Source organism: Myxine glutinosa, chromosome 1 (assembly GCF_964187855.1).
Source record: "Myxine glutinosa chromosome 1, kmMyxGlut1.1, whole genome shotgun sequence".
Taxonomy (NCBI): Eukaryota; Metazoa; Chordata; class Myxini; order Myxiniformes; family Myxinidae; genus Myxine; species Myxine glutinosa.
In genome coordinates, this window is record NC_136261.1 from 438,736,360 (window position 1) to 438,755,064 (window position 18,705).

General features: G+C 43.8%; 1 protein-coding gene across 2 annotated transcripts in view; it reads right to left on the minus strand.

Annotated features, from left to right (window-relative positions):
- Positions 1-18,705, minus strand: part of LOC137420294 (E3 ubiquitin/ISG15 ligase TRIM25-like) — a 46,225-nt gene that overhangs the window by 19,574 nt on the left and 7,946 nt on the right. For both annotated transcript variants that reach the window (XM_068105656.2, XM_078770744.1), the window contains exons 2-5: positions 13,584-14,252; positions 10,544-10,639; positions 3,597-3,830; positions 2,625-2,647 (exon numbers count right to left, since the gene is read on the minus strand). In XM_068105656.2, the coding sequence (XP_067961757.2) occupies positions 2,625-2,647; positions 3,597-3,830; positions 10,544-10,639; positions 13,584-14,207 (977 nt within the window). In that variant the 5' untranslated portion in view covers positions 14,208-14,252. The remainder of the gene's footprint in view (positions 1-2,624; positions 2,648-3,596; positions 3,831-10,543; positions 10,640-13,583; positions 14,253-18,705) is intronic.

An 18,705-nucleotide genomic window follows, 5' to 3' on the forward strand; every position in this document is an offset into this window, starting at 1 on the left:
AGTTTTAGAACACCTCAATCTTACCAGTTTTTATTTAAATTTATGCAGTTTAATGTCTCAATGTACTCTGAAATTAAGCATAGAACAAATAAGCAATTGGAGATAAAAAAAGAAATCATAGAATCATTGCAAAGAAATTGCAAATAAAGCCAAGGTGTCAGTGAGTACAGTTTCCTACACCATCAAAAGGCACTTGGAAACTGGAGGAAACTCTGACAGGAAGAAGTCTGGCAGAGCCAAAGCCACAACAGAATCAGAAGACAAGTTTCTGAGAGTCAACAGCTTGCGTGATAGGTGGCTCACAGGACAACAGCTTCAAACACACCTTAACACTGGTCGAAGTAAGAAAGTCTTCTCAGTTTCAACTGTGAAGACAAGACTTCGAGCTGCAGGTTTGACAGGTCGAGTGGCAGTAAGAAAGCCATTGCTAAGATGGCAAAATAAGAAAAAGAGGCTTGCCTGAGCCATGAAGCACTGCCAGTGGACTACTGAAGACTGGAAAAGTGGAAGAAGGTCTTGTGGACCGAAGAATCAAAATTTGAAATCTTTGGTTCATCACGCAGGGTTTTTGTACACCGCTGAATAGGCAAAATGATGGTTCCTCAGTGTGACACCAACTGTCAAACATGGAGGAGGAAGCATGATGGTCTGGGGTTCTTTTGCTGTATCCAGTCGGCGATGCACAGAGTGACGGGCACCCTGAACCAAAAGGGCTACCACAGCATTTTGCAGTGGTATGCAATACCCTCTGGCATAAGCCTAGTTGGTCAGGGGCTCATCCTCCAGCAAGATAATGACCCAAAACACACCTCCAGGCTATGTCAAAACTACCTTCGAGGAAAAGAACACGACGGAAGGATTCAAATCATGGAATGGCCAGCACAGTCTCCAGACTTAAACCCCATCGAGCTGGTTTGGGATGAACTGGACAGAAGCGTGAAAGAAAGCAACCTTCAAATGCAACACATTTGTGGGAACTTCTGCAACAATGTTGGGAAGAACTTCCCGAACTATATTTGATTTCCATTCTAGAAAGAATGCCACGAGTGTGTTTGGCGGTTATATCTGCAAAAGAGGCTACTTTGTTGAGTAAAAAATTTTCAATTAAATGCTAAACAAAATGATTCTATGATTTCTTTTTTATTTCCAATTATTTATTTGTTCTATGCTTATCTCATTGTACATTGAGACATTAAAGTGCGTAAATTTCAATAGAAACTTGAAAAATTGAGGTGTTATAAAACTTTCGACCGTGAGTGTATTCTTGCGGAAAATGCCAGGAGCATAGAAAAGGCCCCTCGATATGGTATGTGCTATGCGGAAAATTATAGTAAAGAAGGGACATTCTGAAAAAATCTCATGTGCATGCTGGACTACCCTTGTGTTCTTCGGAGGAACCAAGAAATGCTCCAGAAAAGTTCCTATAAAGGGGCACCCTACATCTGGCAAATAAAATACATTTGCTTCTTCTTGCAGCTGTTTGAATCAAATTGGCGCCGCATTATATGTCAATATACATATTATTATATATCAATATTCATATTACTTTGAATTTCTCCGAGCAACGCCAGGTTCTTCAGCTTGTGTTGTATATTTTGAACACAAGAATGCAAATCCCTTTGTTAGCACTTCCAAAAACCTCCAGTTTAGCAGTATTTGGAGAAACGCAAATTTCCGCTATATTGACCAATCAAATTTGCTGTTCACGCTTTCAAACTTGGAAAATATCGAGGTCCACACCAAAAAAAATATAGATCGTGCTCGGAAACGCAAACCAAGAGTTGAAAAGACCCTTCCATGCCATTTTCTCAAGACAGTGTGGGGTAAGGTGTTTTATGAATTATCTTTAGAAATGGTTCGGAAGGGAAGGAGGAATAAATAGAAAGAGCAGTTGAAGAAGAAGGTGAGCAGAGATCATGGATGGACATGGAGAGAAGAAGGTGAGCATAGATCACAGATGGACATGGAGAGAAGAATCAATAAGACCGAGTGGAACACGAGCAAATTAGCAGAACAGAGTATTCAAGGATGTTTGAGACTTCGAGTTCATCAATGAACACAGTAGATCTCGACAATTTAGAAGTCAATAGTTTTAAGTTGATGAGGATGGGAAAGAATAAAGAAAAGGACAGAAAGGAATGAACTAAACAAGATAAACTCAAATGAGGATCAATGAGGATTTAAGGAGCTTTTAAAAGTTTGTGTCCAATTAATAACACAAATGAACTTTATAATGACCTCCTCCCTAAATTAACCCAAAACTGTTCATTTATAGATCAGAAATGGGGAAGGAAATCGCGGGAGGAAAATAATCTAGTTCACGAGGACAACTGAGTAACCTGAATCAGTTACATCTTGTTCACCCCGTGTGTCTTTCTCTCACACTCATTCTTTCCCTAACCCTCATTCTTTACCAAACCCTCATTTTTTCACTAACCCTCATTCTATCCCTCATCCTCATTCTTTCCCTCATCCTCATTCTTTCCCTCATCCTCATTTCTCAAAGTCTCCCTTTATTTTGCATCATTTTATTATTTAGTAAATATATTTAAATGTTTAAAACACGATTGGGTCAAAAACATCAGGATGTGCTGATAATGTGTCGGATACCAATGCAGTCTCACCTTTTTAGCAGGTCCTTGGAACCCTGAAAAGGAAGAAAACAAAGAATGAGATCAAGATATTTGAATAAATGAATGTTTGTTTTTATTTATTAAATACTAGAGAGTTCACAGAACATAATACCCACACAGTGTTCAATTACGTTCTCCAATTTTAATAAAAGTGATTTTAAAGATCATCATTAAAAATATCCAGGTGTTTAGTGTTACTGAAGCAATCTTGTACATCACCATGTACACTGCAATAAGACGACGTTGAGACACAGTTTAGGAGATGAAGGCTTCGCATGCACGGGGTAACAAAGAAAGACGTTTTCAATTTGGTAAGGAAAATATAAATTTGATTTTAATTTTGAAAGAGTACGACACTTCCCTTTGGTGAAAACACCTGATAAGGTAAATCTGTATAACCCAAACAGTATTCACATGAATAACATTGAATCGTTCAGGAACAAAGTGTGTGAAGAGGTTGTTTGACCATAATTCATGCTAACGTTCTCCAGGTGGTTACATGCAGGTAACTTTGACTACCTGGATAAATCAAAACATTCACGAATGATCCAGCACATGACGAAAGCCATGATGTCATGGTACCTGGAGGTCACTGTGAGCATCACTTGGATAAAATCCTTGGATGAAATGATTGAAACCCTCAACAGTGACCAGGTAGTCATGCTGTATCACTGCTTTGGAGACCATGACATGAACTCACTCTTATCCCAAACCTTCATTGTGACAAAACTTAAATCTCACTTCATGATGACATAAACACACCTGGAAATGCATTCACTCGCCTCTCTCGTCCATTTCATTCATCATTTTTGAACCATTGCATGGTATACTGCACCTTTACCATCAATCGTGACATGCAACAAGGCCTCAACTCAAGGCTTATACTTGAATGGTGACAAACTCCCCCCAAACAGTATATTTTAAACAATAAAACTTTTGCAATACGTTTATGATAAACCACACCTGTAGAAAAGAAACGGCCTCCAGATCCTGGAATGCTGCGTCCATTGTGGATTTTCCTTGACGTAGATCCTCCATCTGCTGCTCCAGTTTCTCCCTCTGCTTCCCAAGAAGAGAAAGCTTCTCCATTTTCCTCTTGTTGATTTCACTCTTCATCAGATCCACAGATTCATTCACCAATTGGCACACCAACCTCCGCTTCTCCTCCAAACTGTCCTCAGCATTTCTGCTGGAGTTCTGGGAGGAATCATTGTTTGATTATTCAAAAATCAATAAGAAACTTTCAGAGAAAATGTAGAAATTAACCAAAAGTATAATGGATTATGGCTGATAGGATCAGATCACTGTACCAGGAGTGGGTTTTGAAGGTAAAATGAAGTGGGCACTCATATCTGAAAATATTTTTGAGTGCAGGAATCCAATAGGAAATTGCAACATCCAATAAGTCCGAATTAACATTTCAGGGTTGCAATTTATTTATTTTCAAAATTGATGCACATGGAGGATAAAATTGAAACTAGAAAATATAATCCAAAGCAAATGTGTTGATGGATATGCCTCTGTCCATGTTAGATGTAAACCCGCTGTTACGTTTCATCTCAAAGGTTGAATAAACAAGACCGAAAGTCTATCAGTGGCAAAGCCGGGCTTATTTGATACTTTAGTTGAAGAGGAGAGTATGACCTCGGTGGGGATACCAGTTAGCAAATAATGAAGGTAATATATATATATATACACATATATACACACACATATATATATATATATATATATATATATATATATATATATATATATATATATATATATATATATATATTTGGTACACAGAGTCGAGGCTCGTGAAAGACCTAACATTTATCAAACAAACAAATCAAACAAACAAGCAAACAAAATATATAAAAAGGGGAGCGGTCAACAAGATGGGGAGAGAAGGGGAGGAAGCACACAAACACAACATTTGAGTGCAGGGACATCGGGAGATGTGTGGGAGGGAGAGGGCCTGGGGGGGGGGGGCAGGATAGGTATAAAACGCAAGGACACCAAGGAATTCCAGGAAAGAAGTCGGCACCTCAAAAAGTGGATTTGTTTGTGAAATTAGCGGGGGTAGAAAAGATCAAGGTTTTGGATTGGGGAAGATAAGAGACGGTGGTGAACAGCCGTTTTAAAGACCAGGAGGGAGGAGTGGGATTGAAGAGAGTGAGGGAGTTTGTTCCAGAGGCGGGAGAAAAGAGGAATGAAGGAGTGAAGGTGAGCAGAGAGTCTTGATTTTGGCAGTTTAACCATAAGAGGGTTGCAGGCAGATCTTGTGCGACCTGTAAGAATATTTGGGAGACAGAGCCCAGAGAGAGCTGGGGGAGCATGGCCGGAGAGGAGTCGTTAGAAGACAAAAAGACCTCCAACCTGCCTGCGGTGAGTAAGTGAAAGGCCCTCGGAGATAGCGTCATCTCGGGAGATTCCAATGATTCTGAATGCTTTTGTTTCAACAGCGTGAAGACGAGCTAGGTGTGAGGCAGGAGCACCAGCCCAGAGGGGAGAGCAGTACTCCATTGAGCTGCGGATGAAAGCCTTGTATGTGGTGAGGAGCTCAGGTGTGCCAAGGAAGGACTTCGCACGACGGAGGATGCCCAGTCGGCAACTGGCTTTGGAGGCCAGCTTGGAAATGTGGCTTTCCCAGGAATGCTCATGGCAGATAGTGAGACCCAAAAGCTTGAGTGACAGAACTTATTGGAGAGGATTATTCAGAAAGTAGATGGGAGGGTTGTCCAGTCGGTCTTTTCGGAGAGACATCGTAAGAGTGTGAGATTTGTCAGGATTGAAAGACATGTTCCACTTGTTTGCCCAGTCTGTGATTTTGTCCAGGTCTGCAGAGAGTGAGGAGGCTGCAGACTGCCGATCTGAGGGATGAGGAATGGAGCAGCAGAGAGTGGAGTCAACAGCAAAGAGATAGAGAGGATTTTCAAGAGAGTCAGAGAGATCATTGATGAAGACCAGAAAAAGCACAGGGCCCAGAACACTGCCTTGGGGAACTCCAGCCTGAACAGGAAGAGGAGATGAGAGAAACCCATTCAGGGCCACACATTGACTACGACTAGAGAGGACGTCTGCCAGCCATGCATGGAGATTGCCATGGATACCAAAGGAGGAGAGTTTGGTGAGCAGAGCGGGGTGCCAGACCGTATCGAAGGCACATGATATGTCGAGGGAGACGGCTCTAATTTCCTGTTTGGCATTGAGGACCTCCGTCCATTGTTGAGACAGCAGAAGCAGCATGTCCAGAGTAGAGTGACCTGGTCTGAAACCAAATTGATGATCAGAGATCAAGCCATTGGAGAAGAGGAAAGATTTTATATCCGAAGCAATGATGGATTCCATGACTTTGCTGATAATTGGGAGAAGGCTGATTGGTCTGTATTTTCTAGGATCTGTTTTTGCACATTTTTGTGCAAAGCGGTGATGTTGGCTGATTTCCAAGCAGATGGCAGTTGACCTTGAGCAATAGAGAGGGTGAAGAGAACAGAGAGAGGGAGTGAAAGAGCAGAAGAACAGGATTTTAGGACCCGTGGGCTGATGCCGTCAGGTCCAGTTGCAGAATCAGAGTCGAGGGTTGACAAACTTTTCCACCTCGTCAGGAGGAAGGACACGGAGTCCAGGAGCAGCTGGGTACAACTGGGTACGGTGGGTACAGAGACGGATGGGTTTGGGACACAAGATTTAGAGGCAAACACAGAGTTGAGGCATTCAGCTTTTTCACGTGCGGAGTCAGCTGTGTCGCCATTTGAGATAAGGGAGGGGATGGAGGGGGAACAAACACCAGAAACAGATTTGACCAGACGCCACCAGGATTTGGAAGAGGGAGACAGATAAGAGAGTTCAGTCTTGAGAACGGAGAGATATTGTTTCCTGGCTCTCCTGAGGGTGGACACACATTTGTTTCGGGCTTTGTGAAAGGAAATGAGATTTCCTTCCGTTGGATTTGCTTTCCAGGAGACGAAGGCAAGTTGTTTCTGGGCAACAGCCTCACCACAAGATTCCATGTACCATGGACGGGAGGAAGGGTATGACAACTGAAGACGAGATGGGATAAATCTGTGCATGAGAGAGAGCAATTTACTTTGGAAGAATTCCCAGGATGAGTTGATGTCAGAGGTGGTAGAGATGGGAGACCAGTCCAGATGATTGATGGCTGCTTGAAGACCGTGCCAGTTGGCCTGAGTGAAATGCCAGACTCATCGATGCTGAGCAGGCTCCCTGAGAATGGTCAGAGAGATGTCCACTTTAACAAGCACATGATCAGATGATCCGATTGGAGCAGAAGAAGAGCAGCAGACATTTTCAGGGAAGTTAGTCATAACCAAGTCCAGAAGAGAAGATGCTTCGTTGACTGAGATCCGGGTCGGGAAATTGACAGACTGTGTCAGTCCGAGTGAGTCACAGAAGTCCTTTGCTGAGGAGCCATGGCTGGTGAGAGAGGTACCCACACCCAGCCAACTGGCATGGTGACAATTGAAATCACCACATATGAGGAAGAGAGAGTTGGGATGAGTAGATAGAAGTTGGTCCATATTATCAGACAGCGAGATGTAGATGTAGTCATCACTGTTTGGTGGACGTTACAACACACATATGAGCAAGAGGTGGGAGCGAAGGGGAAGCCGTAGCCAGAGGTATTCCTAGGGGTGAGGTGGAGAGAGTGCAGTGCAGGGCGAGTGAGGAAGAGAATTTTTGATAAAGATAGCAACCCCACCTCCAGGACAAGGCTCAGGTCTATCATACCAGTGGAGGGAGTAACCCGGGAGAGATACTAAGGAATCAGAGACATCATGAAGGAGGAAAGTTTCTGTTAAGCAGATCACGTCTGGTTTGTCAGAAGCAACTTGTATGGGGAGATCAGTTAAGTTTGAACGAAGGCCCCGGATGTTTGAGGTCCATACCGTTAATGAAGAGGAAGGGGGAGCATCGGATACAGAACAGGGGGGAGGAGGGGTAGGGTAAGATGTGGAAGAGGTGGAAGAGGTAGGGAGAGCTGTTGAAGGTGTGTCAGAGATTTCAGAATAGCTTGGAGAAAGGGAAGGATGGGGTGGACAAAATGTTTGATGGTGATTGGGTGAGGCACAATGAGGTGTTATTTGAGGAGGGGGAAGAGCAAGGCAGAAGGTTGGGGGAGATGGAGGTGAAAGTTGGAAGAGGGGGGGAGAAGCGGGGAGGACGCTTTGAGGAGGGGGAGTGAGAGGGGGGAAATTGAGAAGAAATGAGGATGGGGAGACTTGAAGGGGAGGGGTGAGGTGGGAGTTTAGGAGGGAAGGGACAAGGGAAGGGGTTTGAAAGGGATGGGATATGGGGGAGATTTGGAGGGGAGGGGTGAGGGGGGAGTCTTGGAGGGGAGGGGTGTGTGTGGAGTTTAGGAGAGAAGGGGCAAGGGGGGGAGATTTGAAAGGGATGGGTGATGGGGGTGATTTGGAGGGGAGGGGTGATGGGTAAGATTTGGAGGGGAGGGGTGAGATTGGATTTTAGAAAGTGTATGATTAATGGGAAACGAACATTTATTGCAAAATGAGTTTCTTGTGATCTTCGAGTCAAAAATACGTTCAAGGATGCTGGAGGGAGGATGGAGTGCAGGATAGTTTAGGGAATGTAGAAAAGAGGCACTGCAAGAGATGGAATTTTTTTTTGGGATGAATAGATTTGGTGAGCAAGTCGAAAGCTACCTTTTAAAGAAGAAGAAGAAAACGGTGTTATGATATACGACGGAATACAGAACTTCAGGGGAAAGTGTAAACATTTTAAAGTTTAACAGTGAAAACTATCTGGGGAAATGGGGGAGAAACACGTGGTCGAAGAATGAATGAACGTATAGGAACGAATAAACGAATGAGAACAACAAATAAGAACAGAGAAGGAAATGTTTTTTTTTGTTTTTTTGTTTTTTTTTTAGTTGAGATTTTTAACAAAGGAGTAGGCTATGGGGTGAGAAGACTGGGAAAACAGAGAACGAAAGTTATTGGAGCACAAACGACGGACAGCTGAGAGAAAAACAAAGCCTCAAGGTTGGACACTGTACAAGGCTTCAAAATACACGACACAAATTAACACGATTTTCTATACAGGTATGAAAGATTTGCACCGAAAATCTTCCTCGGGCCACACTATACGTACAACACCATAAAATAAATACAGTTATAACGAAAATACAAATGGGAACAATTACTTAACTTCGATTTCGATGGAGCATGGAGAGCTGCGAATAAATGAAACCTCGCCAGCAAGACCGGAAGCGGTAGCATTGAAACACTGCTTTGTTTATTTTATGTTTTGAGTTACAATGAACCAACCATACATCGCTTCAATCTAGAAACTTTGCAATAATGACAAAAGGATTGCAGTGTTACGATTATATTTACTATATTATTAGTATTAATGCTATTATTATTATTATTATTAAGAAAACAATACTGCTGTATAATAATAATCTTACTATAATTCAACAAATGTCCGTCCGTCCGTTTGAAGGTACCGCAAAAACAGCTGAACCGATCGCAACGAAATTTTGGGGGGGGGGGGGGGGGGTAATCCTTGGGACCCCTTGGAGTAAAATAGGCTATATTGTTTTTCCAATTTTTTCCCAATTTTCCAGTTTTTTCAAACACGATGGAATCATATTTACCAATATGAACAATGATGTGGCTTTTGTTGAAATTCTACGTACCAGGAGAGAGTAGATCGACTCCTGATGAACTCTTCCTATATAAACATGCGGTTCCAAAGTAACTTGGCAGCGTGTGAAAAGCGACTGAGAAACAGGTGAAGCGGCTGCTTCCATGCGCACTCTTCACACACAAACGTGCGACTGAGAAAGACGTGTAGCGGCCACTTCCGTTTTGCAGAATTCAATCTTTTTTTCAAAATGGGCGCCATGTACTGTTTAGATTTTGAAGAGTTGTGTGTGATAAGATTCAACGGATGTTTATATGAATCGTTTAAAATAAAAAAAGCCTTCAATTTCTATTTTTCCTTTTCATTTGGGCTTCCCAATTGAAGCCCCGCCCTTAGGGCGGGTCCCGTTGCTAGTAATAATAATGCAATAATATAAGCCAAAAGGCTAAATTACAGTCAATTTACAAATACTGCATTTTGATAACAATAATAACATCAGATGCGGCAAGGTGCACACAGTCCATGCTGGCATGGGAGGGAGGGTGCACCTCGCCGGCACCGACACCATCAGAGGATCGGTCACTGCATAACCAAGTAGGCCTCAGAGGCAGAACCCAGCACCGAACCGTACAATGCAGGGAGCTCAAGGTGTCTGGACAGTCATGATGAATTCATATTGAAGCATTGGAACTCCAACGTTTGCTAAATTTAAATATGAATAAAAATAAACTAAAAACAAAACTGCAAAACGTTTCAATGATATGTTCGGCCTGAACGAAATTGGAGTCAAAATGTGTGAGGAGTTAACCACGTACCGCTGTAATGACGTCAGACGTAATCACTTCACCTTTTCATGTGACCAGATCCTCAGCTCTGATTGGTATACGTTTGAAGGGAGGTACATACATACATACGGACGGGCAAACACTGTTCTATACGGCTTTGCTCTATGGGCTACGCCATAAAAATTAAAAGTCACAGAAGGGAGAGAGAGAAAGAGAAGATTACAGAGAAGGAGAAGAGTAACAACATTTGATGTTTGTAACTCGACTCGTGGTCTGTAAAATGAGACTTTCACCTGTTGAACCCAAAAATACCATCAGTTTATCTTTTGAATTTCAATCCGTACTTGTGCCAAGTTTGGTTAAAACCCCTTCAGTGGTTCTCCAGTTATCGTTGAAAAAAAAGAAAAAAAAATGATAACTGACGCACACACGGAAGGAAGAAAGGACAGCAGGAAGGACATCATCGTACATCCCTTCACAAAACAACGATGACTTATTGGCGATTCCCACCTCTGTTTGCGCTTCCTCTTCCTGAACATGCCGTAGTTGGGATGCAACGCTCTCCATTGACTGTGACACATGAGGATACTTTGCAGCCAAAACATCCTGCACAGAATAAAGAAACAACAGAAGTGAAGAATCGTGAACCTGTGGTGGATTAAAAAGGAACATCCTGCACAAAATTATATAAATACGAGCAGAGGGAACCACACCTTGTGTGGAAGGAATTTAGAAGATACAAGATGATTTGTAATACGAGCTGACACCGGGTGGTGCTATACGATACACATTTACATCGAGAGAATTGGGGTCTTCCCCCCCACCCTGAAACCCCTAACCTGCAGGTTTGAAAATGTTTTCTTGCATCTACATTTGCCAAGAGGATTTGTATGCAATAGTATGGGGTTACTACCGGTTGGGCCGATTCTTTTGGTGGACAAACAGACAGAAAATACAACGATATATAGAGATGGAATATACATTTGTGATAAGGAGCACAGTTAATGTGATGGGAATTTTATTAAAATTTTGAAATCATCTCTTCTCTTTAACTCTAGAGCTGTACGAGAAAAAGTCCCAGGATGACATTAATCACTAAAACTGTTTCTCAGCTGTCTTGACATGAGATGGCTGGGGAGGGTGCCGTGGGGGACTGACGGTTATTTCCCCCATGCCCCATTCTGCAGATGGAATTTGAAAAATACGATATATTAAAATTATATGAAAGAGAGAAGTCTGATCAGCGACATTACCTCATGTTCAACAGAAGCAAAAACCCCTTTTCAGCCTCTTACAGGGGACCGATCCGGATGAGGCGCACAATCCCATGAGACCTTACTGTCACGTTCCCGGGGTGAGCACCCCTGGGGACGGATACCCGATTGAGCTTTTACTCCAAGGCGTTCAATCTAATGGCGGTGTGAATACTTGCGGGGGTTGAGGGCAGTGATGGGTAACGAAGCTCTTACCTTCATGGGTCCCACTGGACGTCTTTGAACCTGTGATAATCAACTCAAACCCGACACGGAATTTTAATGCAAAAATACTGGTTTCATTGAAAGAAATGTCGGTAACAAAAGAATGCATGGTAAAACTAAAATTCTAATTGAGGGACCCTCCATATGGACTCGTATACAGACAAGGGGAATGATAAAATACCGAGAGAAAAATGACCAGTGTGGTCACCAGCTGCAACATGTAGAATCATGAGGATATCTGTTGCAATAATGCGTGCATGCACATCGTGTATCATGTATTGCTATGCTCTGTTCAAAAAGGTACCCCAACATCATCAACAACAACAACAACAACAACGTGGTCCTCTCCTGGAGCTGCTCGTCGCAGCAAAAAATAATTAATGTTTCTGCCAGCACTCAGCTCTGGTCTCGACGAGCACTTTGGGAGCTTGGTGGTCGTTGAAGCTTGAAGGCACCCCGGGGGAAGCGCACAAAAAGGCGGTGGCACCACGCCCTTAGTAGCCAACGGCGCAAGGCAAGCAGATAGCACGACCTCCTTCGGCTCACTCGCGGCCCCTTCCGCCTCTGAAGAACAACACAGCTGCCAAAAACCCCTCCCTTTCACTTGCAAAGCTCCCAAAAGGCACCCAAAAAGCTTTCAGCGATCTCCTCACAGGCAACCATACAGGTAAAACATGACTGCCTACGACCAAAGCCAGGACCAAGAGAGGGAAAAAATGTCTGGACCCGGTTCTTTCGTTCTCAAGGTTCTGACGTCATCGCGATGACATCTCTGCCTGCTCCCATCAGCGAGTCCCTCTCATCACTCGACAATACCAGACCAATCACTGCTCTTCAGGGTGTGGCCTCACAGACCTGCCTGCTTGATGTTGTGATGTGGCCGCTGACAGCGCCAGCGGTATTGTTTAATGTCCTGTTCCAGTTGGTTTTCATTTACTGTTTATATTAGGTGTAGCATATGTTTTTAGTGCGTCATAAGGAACAAGGGGAAAAGTACAGAGGCCATTTACATGCAGGGAATTTACATTAATCCCTAACTAATTAACATAACCACACCCCTCATCATGTGAACAAAGATAAACTCTTACACGACATACGGTCGAACAGCTCCCTACTTATGGTACATGGGGTTTCTTCTTCTTCATTGCGACATACGAGCATGGTAATCTATACAATTCTACCTGGCCCTATGGTATTTCATTGCCCTGTGGTATGGCATTTCTAGATAACCCGATAAACGTAACATTACTTTCCAGGGCCTACTTACTGGTGCCTTTCCAGTGGATACATTTAATGCTCCGGATATGCGGTTTAACCACAGGACAGGCTTATCTGAGATTCTAACAACAGGCCCTGATGTGTTGTACCAAATTTGGTCCATAATCGTTGAGGTAGTTGTGGAGATGTTTTAGTGAAAATGAAGGATTTGGGAGGGGCCCATGGCCCCCTTTCCAGGTGAGATTTCCCATAAGGAGCACAACCTATGGTTAAGGGCATGGTCCCGATGCCTCTTGGCAAGTTTGGTCAGGATCTGTCTCATGGTTTCTGAGAAGATGATTTTTAAATAAAATACCAATATTTAAGGCAGAACCTTTTTACCTCCTTTAAAGGGGCACTCATACAGATGGGGAGCACAATGGGTGGGACCTTGCTGGCCTGATAAAAACCACCTTTTAGAGGCCATTTTTCCCCGCAAGCGGGGGTTGGCCTTTTTCGGGAACTGTGGTTGTTGTTGTTTTTCGGTCCCCTTTTTGAAGCAATGTTTTACGGCCGGATGCCCTTCCTGACGCCAACCCTTTTTGCCGCCTTTAACGACAAGCAGGGAATTACCAGTGAACTGGTACTCAATTACCAGTGAACTTGCTGGCCTGATAAATCGTTACAAATTAGATCCATAATTGGTTGGGTAGTTTGTGAGGAGATATTTTCGTCAAATGTTGATGAACGTACATATATACACACGGACGGACGACTGGGCACCTGGACACATTCTATGAGCTTATTTCACGGAAATAACCAAAATAGTATGGATATTACACAGACAATAACTATTTTTTCAGCGATTTACTCACCTTCAGTTCAGCATGAGCAATCTCCAAAGCAACAACGTCGTGGTCCCGATGTTCTCCACCTGTGCACGTGAGGCACATCAAGCTCCCATCATCCTTACAATAGATTTGGATTGGCTTTCTGTGCTCAATGCATCTTAGTTCCTCAATCTTCACTCCAGGATCCACCAGTTTGTGCCCTTTCTGTTGATGAGGCTTCAGGTGTTTCTCACAGCAGAGGATCTCACAAGGTACACACCTCTTGGCTGCCTCTCTATTACAAACCTCACAGAAACTCTCACTGCCCCCTGATTTCATTCCTTCCTTAACATTCACATCACCATGTTCTGTAACTCGGACCTCCAATCCAAACTTTCCCTTTTTCAACTTCATATTTTCTACCAAGTTGGCAATCATCACATTCTTCTTGAGCTTTGGTTTTTGTGGAAAAACCTCACGGCAATTTGGACAAACACAACCTGTGTCTTCTTCTCTGTTTTCCCAGGATTTCTCTATACACACACGACAAAACGAGTGGCCACATGGCAAACCAACGGGCTCCTTGTAGAGGTCAAAGCACACTGGGCATGTGAGTTCATTCAAAATAACTCCAATTTCAGAAGAAGAAGAAGCAGAAGAAGAAGCCATTTCCTTGGGGTGAGAGAAGAGTGTGAAGCAGGGTTGAATTGAAACCTGCAAATGGAGATTGAAAATTAGAAATATTTAAGTAATGGAAGAGCAAGTATATATATATATATACATATGTAAATAATTAATGTAGCATGCTGAAATTATAACGCTCTCATTCCAATATGGAATGTGTTGACAAATTTCTCCTGTCACCGCTAATCTTTCCCAGAGAGTCTTATTTATTGAACTGCAATATTTATTGCAAATAATTTGTCGGATGTAATCGATAACTTTGTATTGTTGCGGAGATGAGGACTGTATTTTTTTTGATTGTGTGCTGTATTATTATTATTATTGTTTATTCTGCGCCCCCTACCTCCGGAGCTGTGTAAAGGTGAAAGGGCATCCCATAATTAGTCCACAAGCATACACGTCAGCCAAATAATGGAATATCCCTGTTTGATAGTTATCTCTTATTCTGTGTTTTAAGGTAAGGCTGTGTCTCCCATTAATTGAAGTACTCCATTGCACCAGTGAAAGAGAATAGATCCCCTTTCATTCCCATCCCCAAAATCTCCATTCCTTTCACATCCCCTTTCGTCATTGCCAAGCCTCGATTCTCAATTACCTCCCCTCCAAAACCGCCATTGAACCTGTGCTCGGGTCGGAGAAGAAAGGCGTGCCTGCCCGTCGTCATCAAGGGCGGAGCCAGAGGGTCGCGCGACCAACCAGGGCCGAGGTGAGCACCCCGATGGGCGTGTCCTGAAGGCTGGCGGCTTAATCGCCGGAGGCACTATAAAAGGCGCGCACGCAAGAAGCAAGTGAGTTGGTCGGGAGAGAGTCGTGAGGAGTCAGTCAGTGGAGTCGGTGGTCAGTTGGTTGCGTTGGTTGCGTTGAGGAGTCGGTGGTCAGTTGGTTGCGTTGGTTGCGGTGAGGAGTCGGTGGTGAGAAGTGAGTGGACCAAGAAAGAGTTGAGGGTTTGGACCAGACGAGCCAGACAAGTCCTGGGAAAGCACGCGACGTCCACAGCAGCCACAACAGCCACTTGGGGCCTGGACGGCGGTTTTGAGCAAGGCCGTGAAGGAACGGCGGCTGCAAAACGCGCCGATCGTGCTGCATGACCCCCTTGGACCTTCCTCTCCCTCCAGCCATCCACCTCCTGCCTTTCCACCCTTCTTGTGTACGTGAGTTTGTTTTGTTTGTTCTGTCCCTGGGTTAATTAAGTCTGTATAAGTTAATAATTGCACTGTGTCTCTGATCCTTCTGTATATTATTTTATTATCTTTCCTTCTCCTTGGTTACTTTGAGCATGTAAATAGTAGGAATAAATTTAGTAGTATTTCCAACCTTTTTGTCTTCTTCTTCTTCTTCTTCACATCCGTGTCGCCTTTGTCTTTTCCCTATTGGATAGCCGCGGTGCGATCCGGCCAAAGTTCTGGGTGAATCGGGTTCTAATCGGGGAGTAACTGTTCGGTCGCGGAGCCTTCGCTCGGCCCATCATAACATCTAAACCGCATCTGTAACAGTATTTACTGTGATCCCGTGTGTTGTGTTGAATGGGTGAATCCATCATTTGATGGGATTTTCCTTGAGTATTCACATAAAGAACATTCCCCGAGTATTAACATTTGGAATAATCATTCAGGGTATTAAATGAAATGACAAACTGGATAAGAAGATCATCAGAAGGTGCACTCGATCATCACAAACAGGTAACACAACAGAGTGCCAGGTGTCTCATGACAATGTACTCGAGTCAACAAACACATAAACAGAAATTTATAATGACATTTCTTGAGTGAAACATCTGATCCATCACTCAATGGGAGTTTTCGTAAAACGAAGTTCGAAAGGTTCACCTGGTATCATCACTTCCGGTTCCAGTCTCTGAGCTGTGGATGTGCGATTTTCACCTCTACCAACTTCCTCAAAGATAAGTCTTTGCCCGTCGTTTTTGTTGTTTGTTTTGGTGTATAACTAGTTTAACTGGCATAACTAGTATAACTAGTCGCACTCCTCCCTCCGCGTCTGCAAAACAGGTGTTCACCACAATCTCTTATCTTCCCCGATCCAAAACCTTCATCTTTTCTACCCCCGTTAACCTACCTCAAACCCACCTCCTTCAAATTCCGTGTTTTTTTTCCTAAAATCCCTTGTCGTGTCCATCTTGTTTATCCCATGTACGTTTACCGGATTCGAACCATTAACCGATTCAAACCGATTCAATTAACCGATTCAAAAAATTCAATGGTCTCGCGAGATCTCGGAGACGGTGGGAGGGATTTTCGAAGCTCCACACGGTCTCCACGTTTTTCGAAGTTAAGTCTGTTCACAATTGTATTTTGTCGAAACTGTATTTATCTTTCGGTGTGTGAAGTTATTGTGTGCAACTTTGGTTGTTTCTCGGTGTTTATCTTTCATAAATTGATCGTCTGTTTGCCGTGTCGCGAGCAAGGCCTTTGCCGCGTCGCGAACGATTTGAAATAGAAGTTAAGTGATTGTTCCCATTTGTATTTTCGTTAAAACTGTATTTATTTATGGTGTTGTATGTATATTGTGTCCCGACGAAGATTTTTCAGTGCAAATCTTTCATACCTGTATTGAAAATCGTGTTAATTCGTGTCGTGTCTTGAGGCCTTGTACAGTGTGCACTGTACAACCTTGAGGCTTTGATTTTCTCTCAGCGGTCCGTCGTTTGTGATCCAATAACTTTCGTTCTCTGTATTCCCAGTCTTTTCACCCATAGCCTACTTCCTTGTGTAAATCTCAACTCAACTCAAAAAAAAAAAAAAAAAAAAAAAAAAAAAAAAAAAACATTTCCTTCTCTGTTCTCATTCTTTATTCATTCTTATTCGTTCGTTCGTTCTTCGACCACGTGTTTCTCCCCCATTTCCCCAGATAGTTTTCACTCATTAACCTTCAATGTTTACACTTTCCACTCAAGTTATGTATTCCGTCATATTTTATAACACCTTTTTCTTCTTCTTCTTTAAAAGGCTGCTTTCGACTTGCTCACCAAATCAATTCATCCCAAAAAAAATACCCATCTCCTATAGTGCCTTTTTTCTACATTCCCTAAACTCTCCTACACTCCATCCTCCATCCAGCGTCCTTAAACGTATTTTTAACTCGAAGGTCACAAGAAACTCATTTTGCAATAAATGTTCGTTTCCCATAAATCGTACACTTTCAAAAATACAATCTCACCCCTCCCCTCCAAATCTTCCCCATAACCCCTCCCCTCCAAATCTTCCCCATCACCCCTCCCCTCCAAATCTTCCCCATCACCCATCCCTTTCAAATCTCCCCCCTTGCCCCCTCCCTCCTAAACTACCCCCTCACCCCTCCCCGCCAAGACGCCCCCTCGCCCCTCCCCTCCTAGACTCCTGCCTCACCCCTCCCCTCCAAATCTCCCCCATATCCCATCCCTTTCAAATCCCTCCCCTTGTCCCTTCCCTCCCAAACTCCCCCCTCACCCCTCCCCTTCAAATCTCCCCACCCTCATTGCTTCTCAATTTCCCCCCTCTCACTCCCCCTCCTCAAAGCGTCCTCCCCGCTTCTTCCCCCTTCAAACTCTCACCTCCATCTCCCCCAACCTTCTGCCTCGCTCTTCCCCCTCCTCAAATAACACCTCATTGTGGCTCACCCAATCACCATCAAACCTTTTGTCCGCCCCATCCTTCCCTTTCTCCGAACTATTCTGAAATCTCTGACACACCTTCAACAGCTCTCCCTACCTCTTCCACCTCTTCCACATCTCACCCTACCCCTCCTCCCCCCTGTTCTGTATCTGATGCTCCCCCTTCCTCTTCATTAACGGTATGGACCTCAAACATCCGGGGCCTTCGTTCAAACTTAACTGATCTCTCCATACAGGTTGCTTCTGTCAAACCAGACGTGATCTGCTTAACAGAAACTTTCCTCCTTTATGATGTCTCTGATTCCATAGTATCTCTCCCGGGCTACTCCCTCCTCCGGTATGATAGACCTGAGCCTCGTCCTGGAGGCGGGGTTGCTGTCTTTATCAAAAACTCTCTTCCTCACTCGCCCTGCACTGCACTCTCTCCACCTCACCCCCAGGAATACCTCTGGCTACGGCTTCCCCTTCGCTCCCACCTCTTGTTCATATGTGTGTTGTACCGTCCACCAAACAGTGATGACTCCATCTACATCTCGCTGTCTGATGATATGGACCAACTTCTATCTACTCATCCCAACTCTCGCTTCCTCATATGTGGTGATTTCAACTGTCATCATGCCAGTTGGCTGGGTGTGGGTACCTCTCTCACCAGCCATGGCTCCTCAGCAAAGGACTTCTGCGACTCACTGGGACTGACACAATCTGTCAATTTCCCGACCCGGATCTCAGTCAACGGAACATCTTCTCTTCTGGACTTGGTTATGACTAACTTCCCTGAAAATGTCTGCTGCTCTTCTTCTGCTCCGATCGGATCATCTGATCATGTCCTTGTTAAAGTGGACATCTCTCTGACCATCCTCAGGGAGCCTGCTCAGC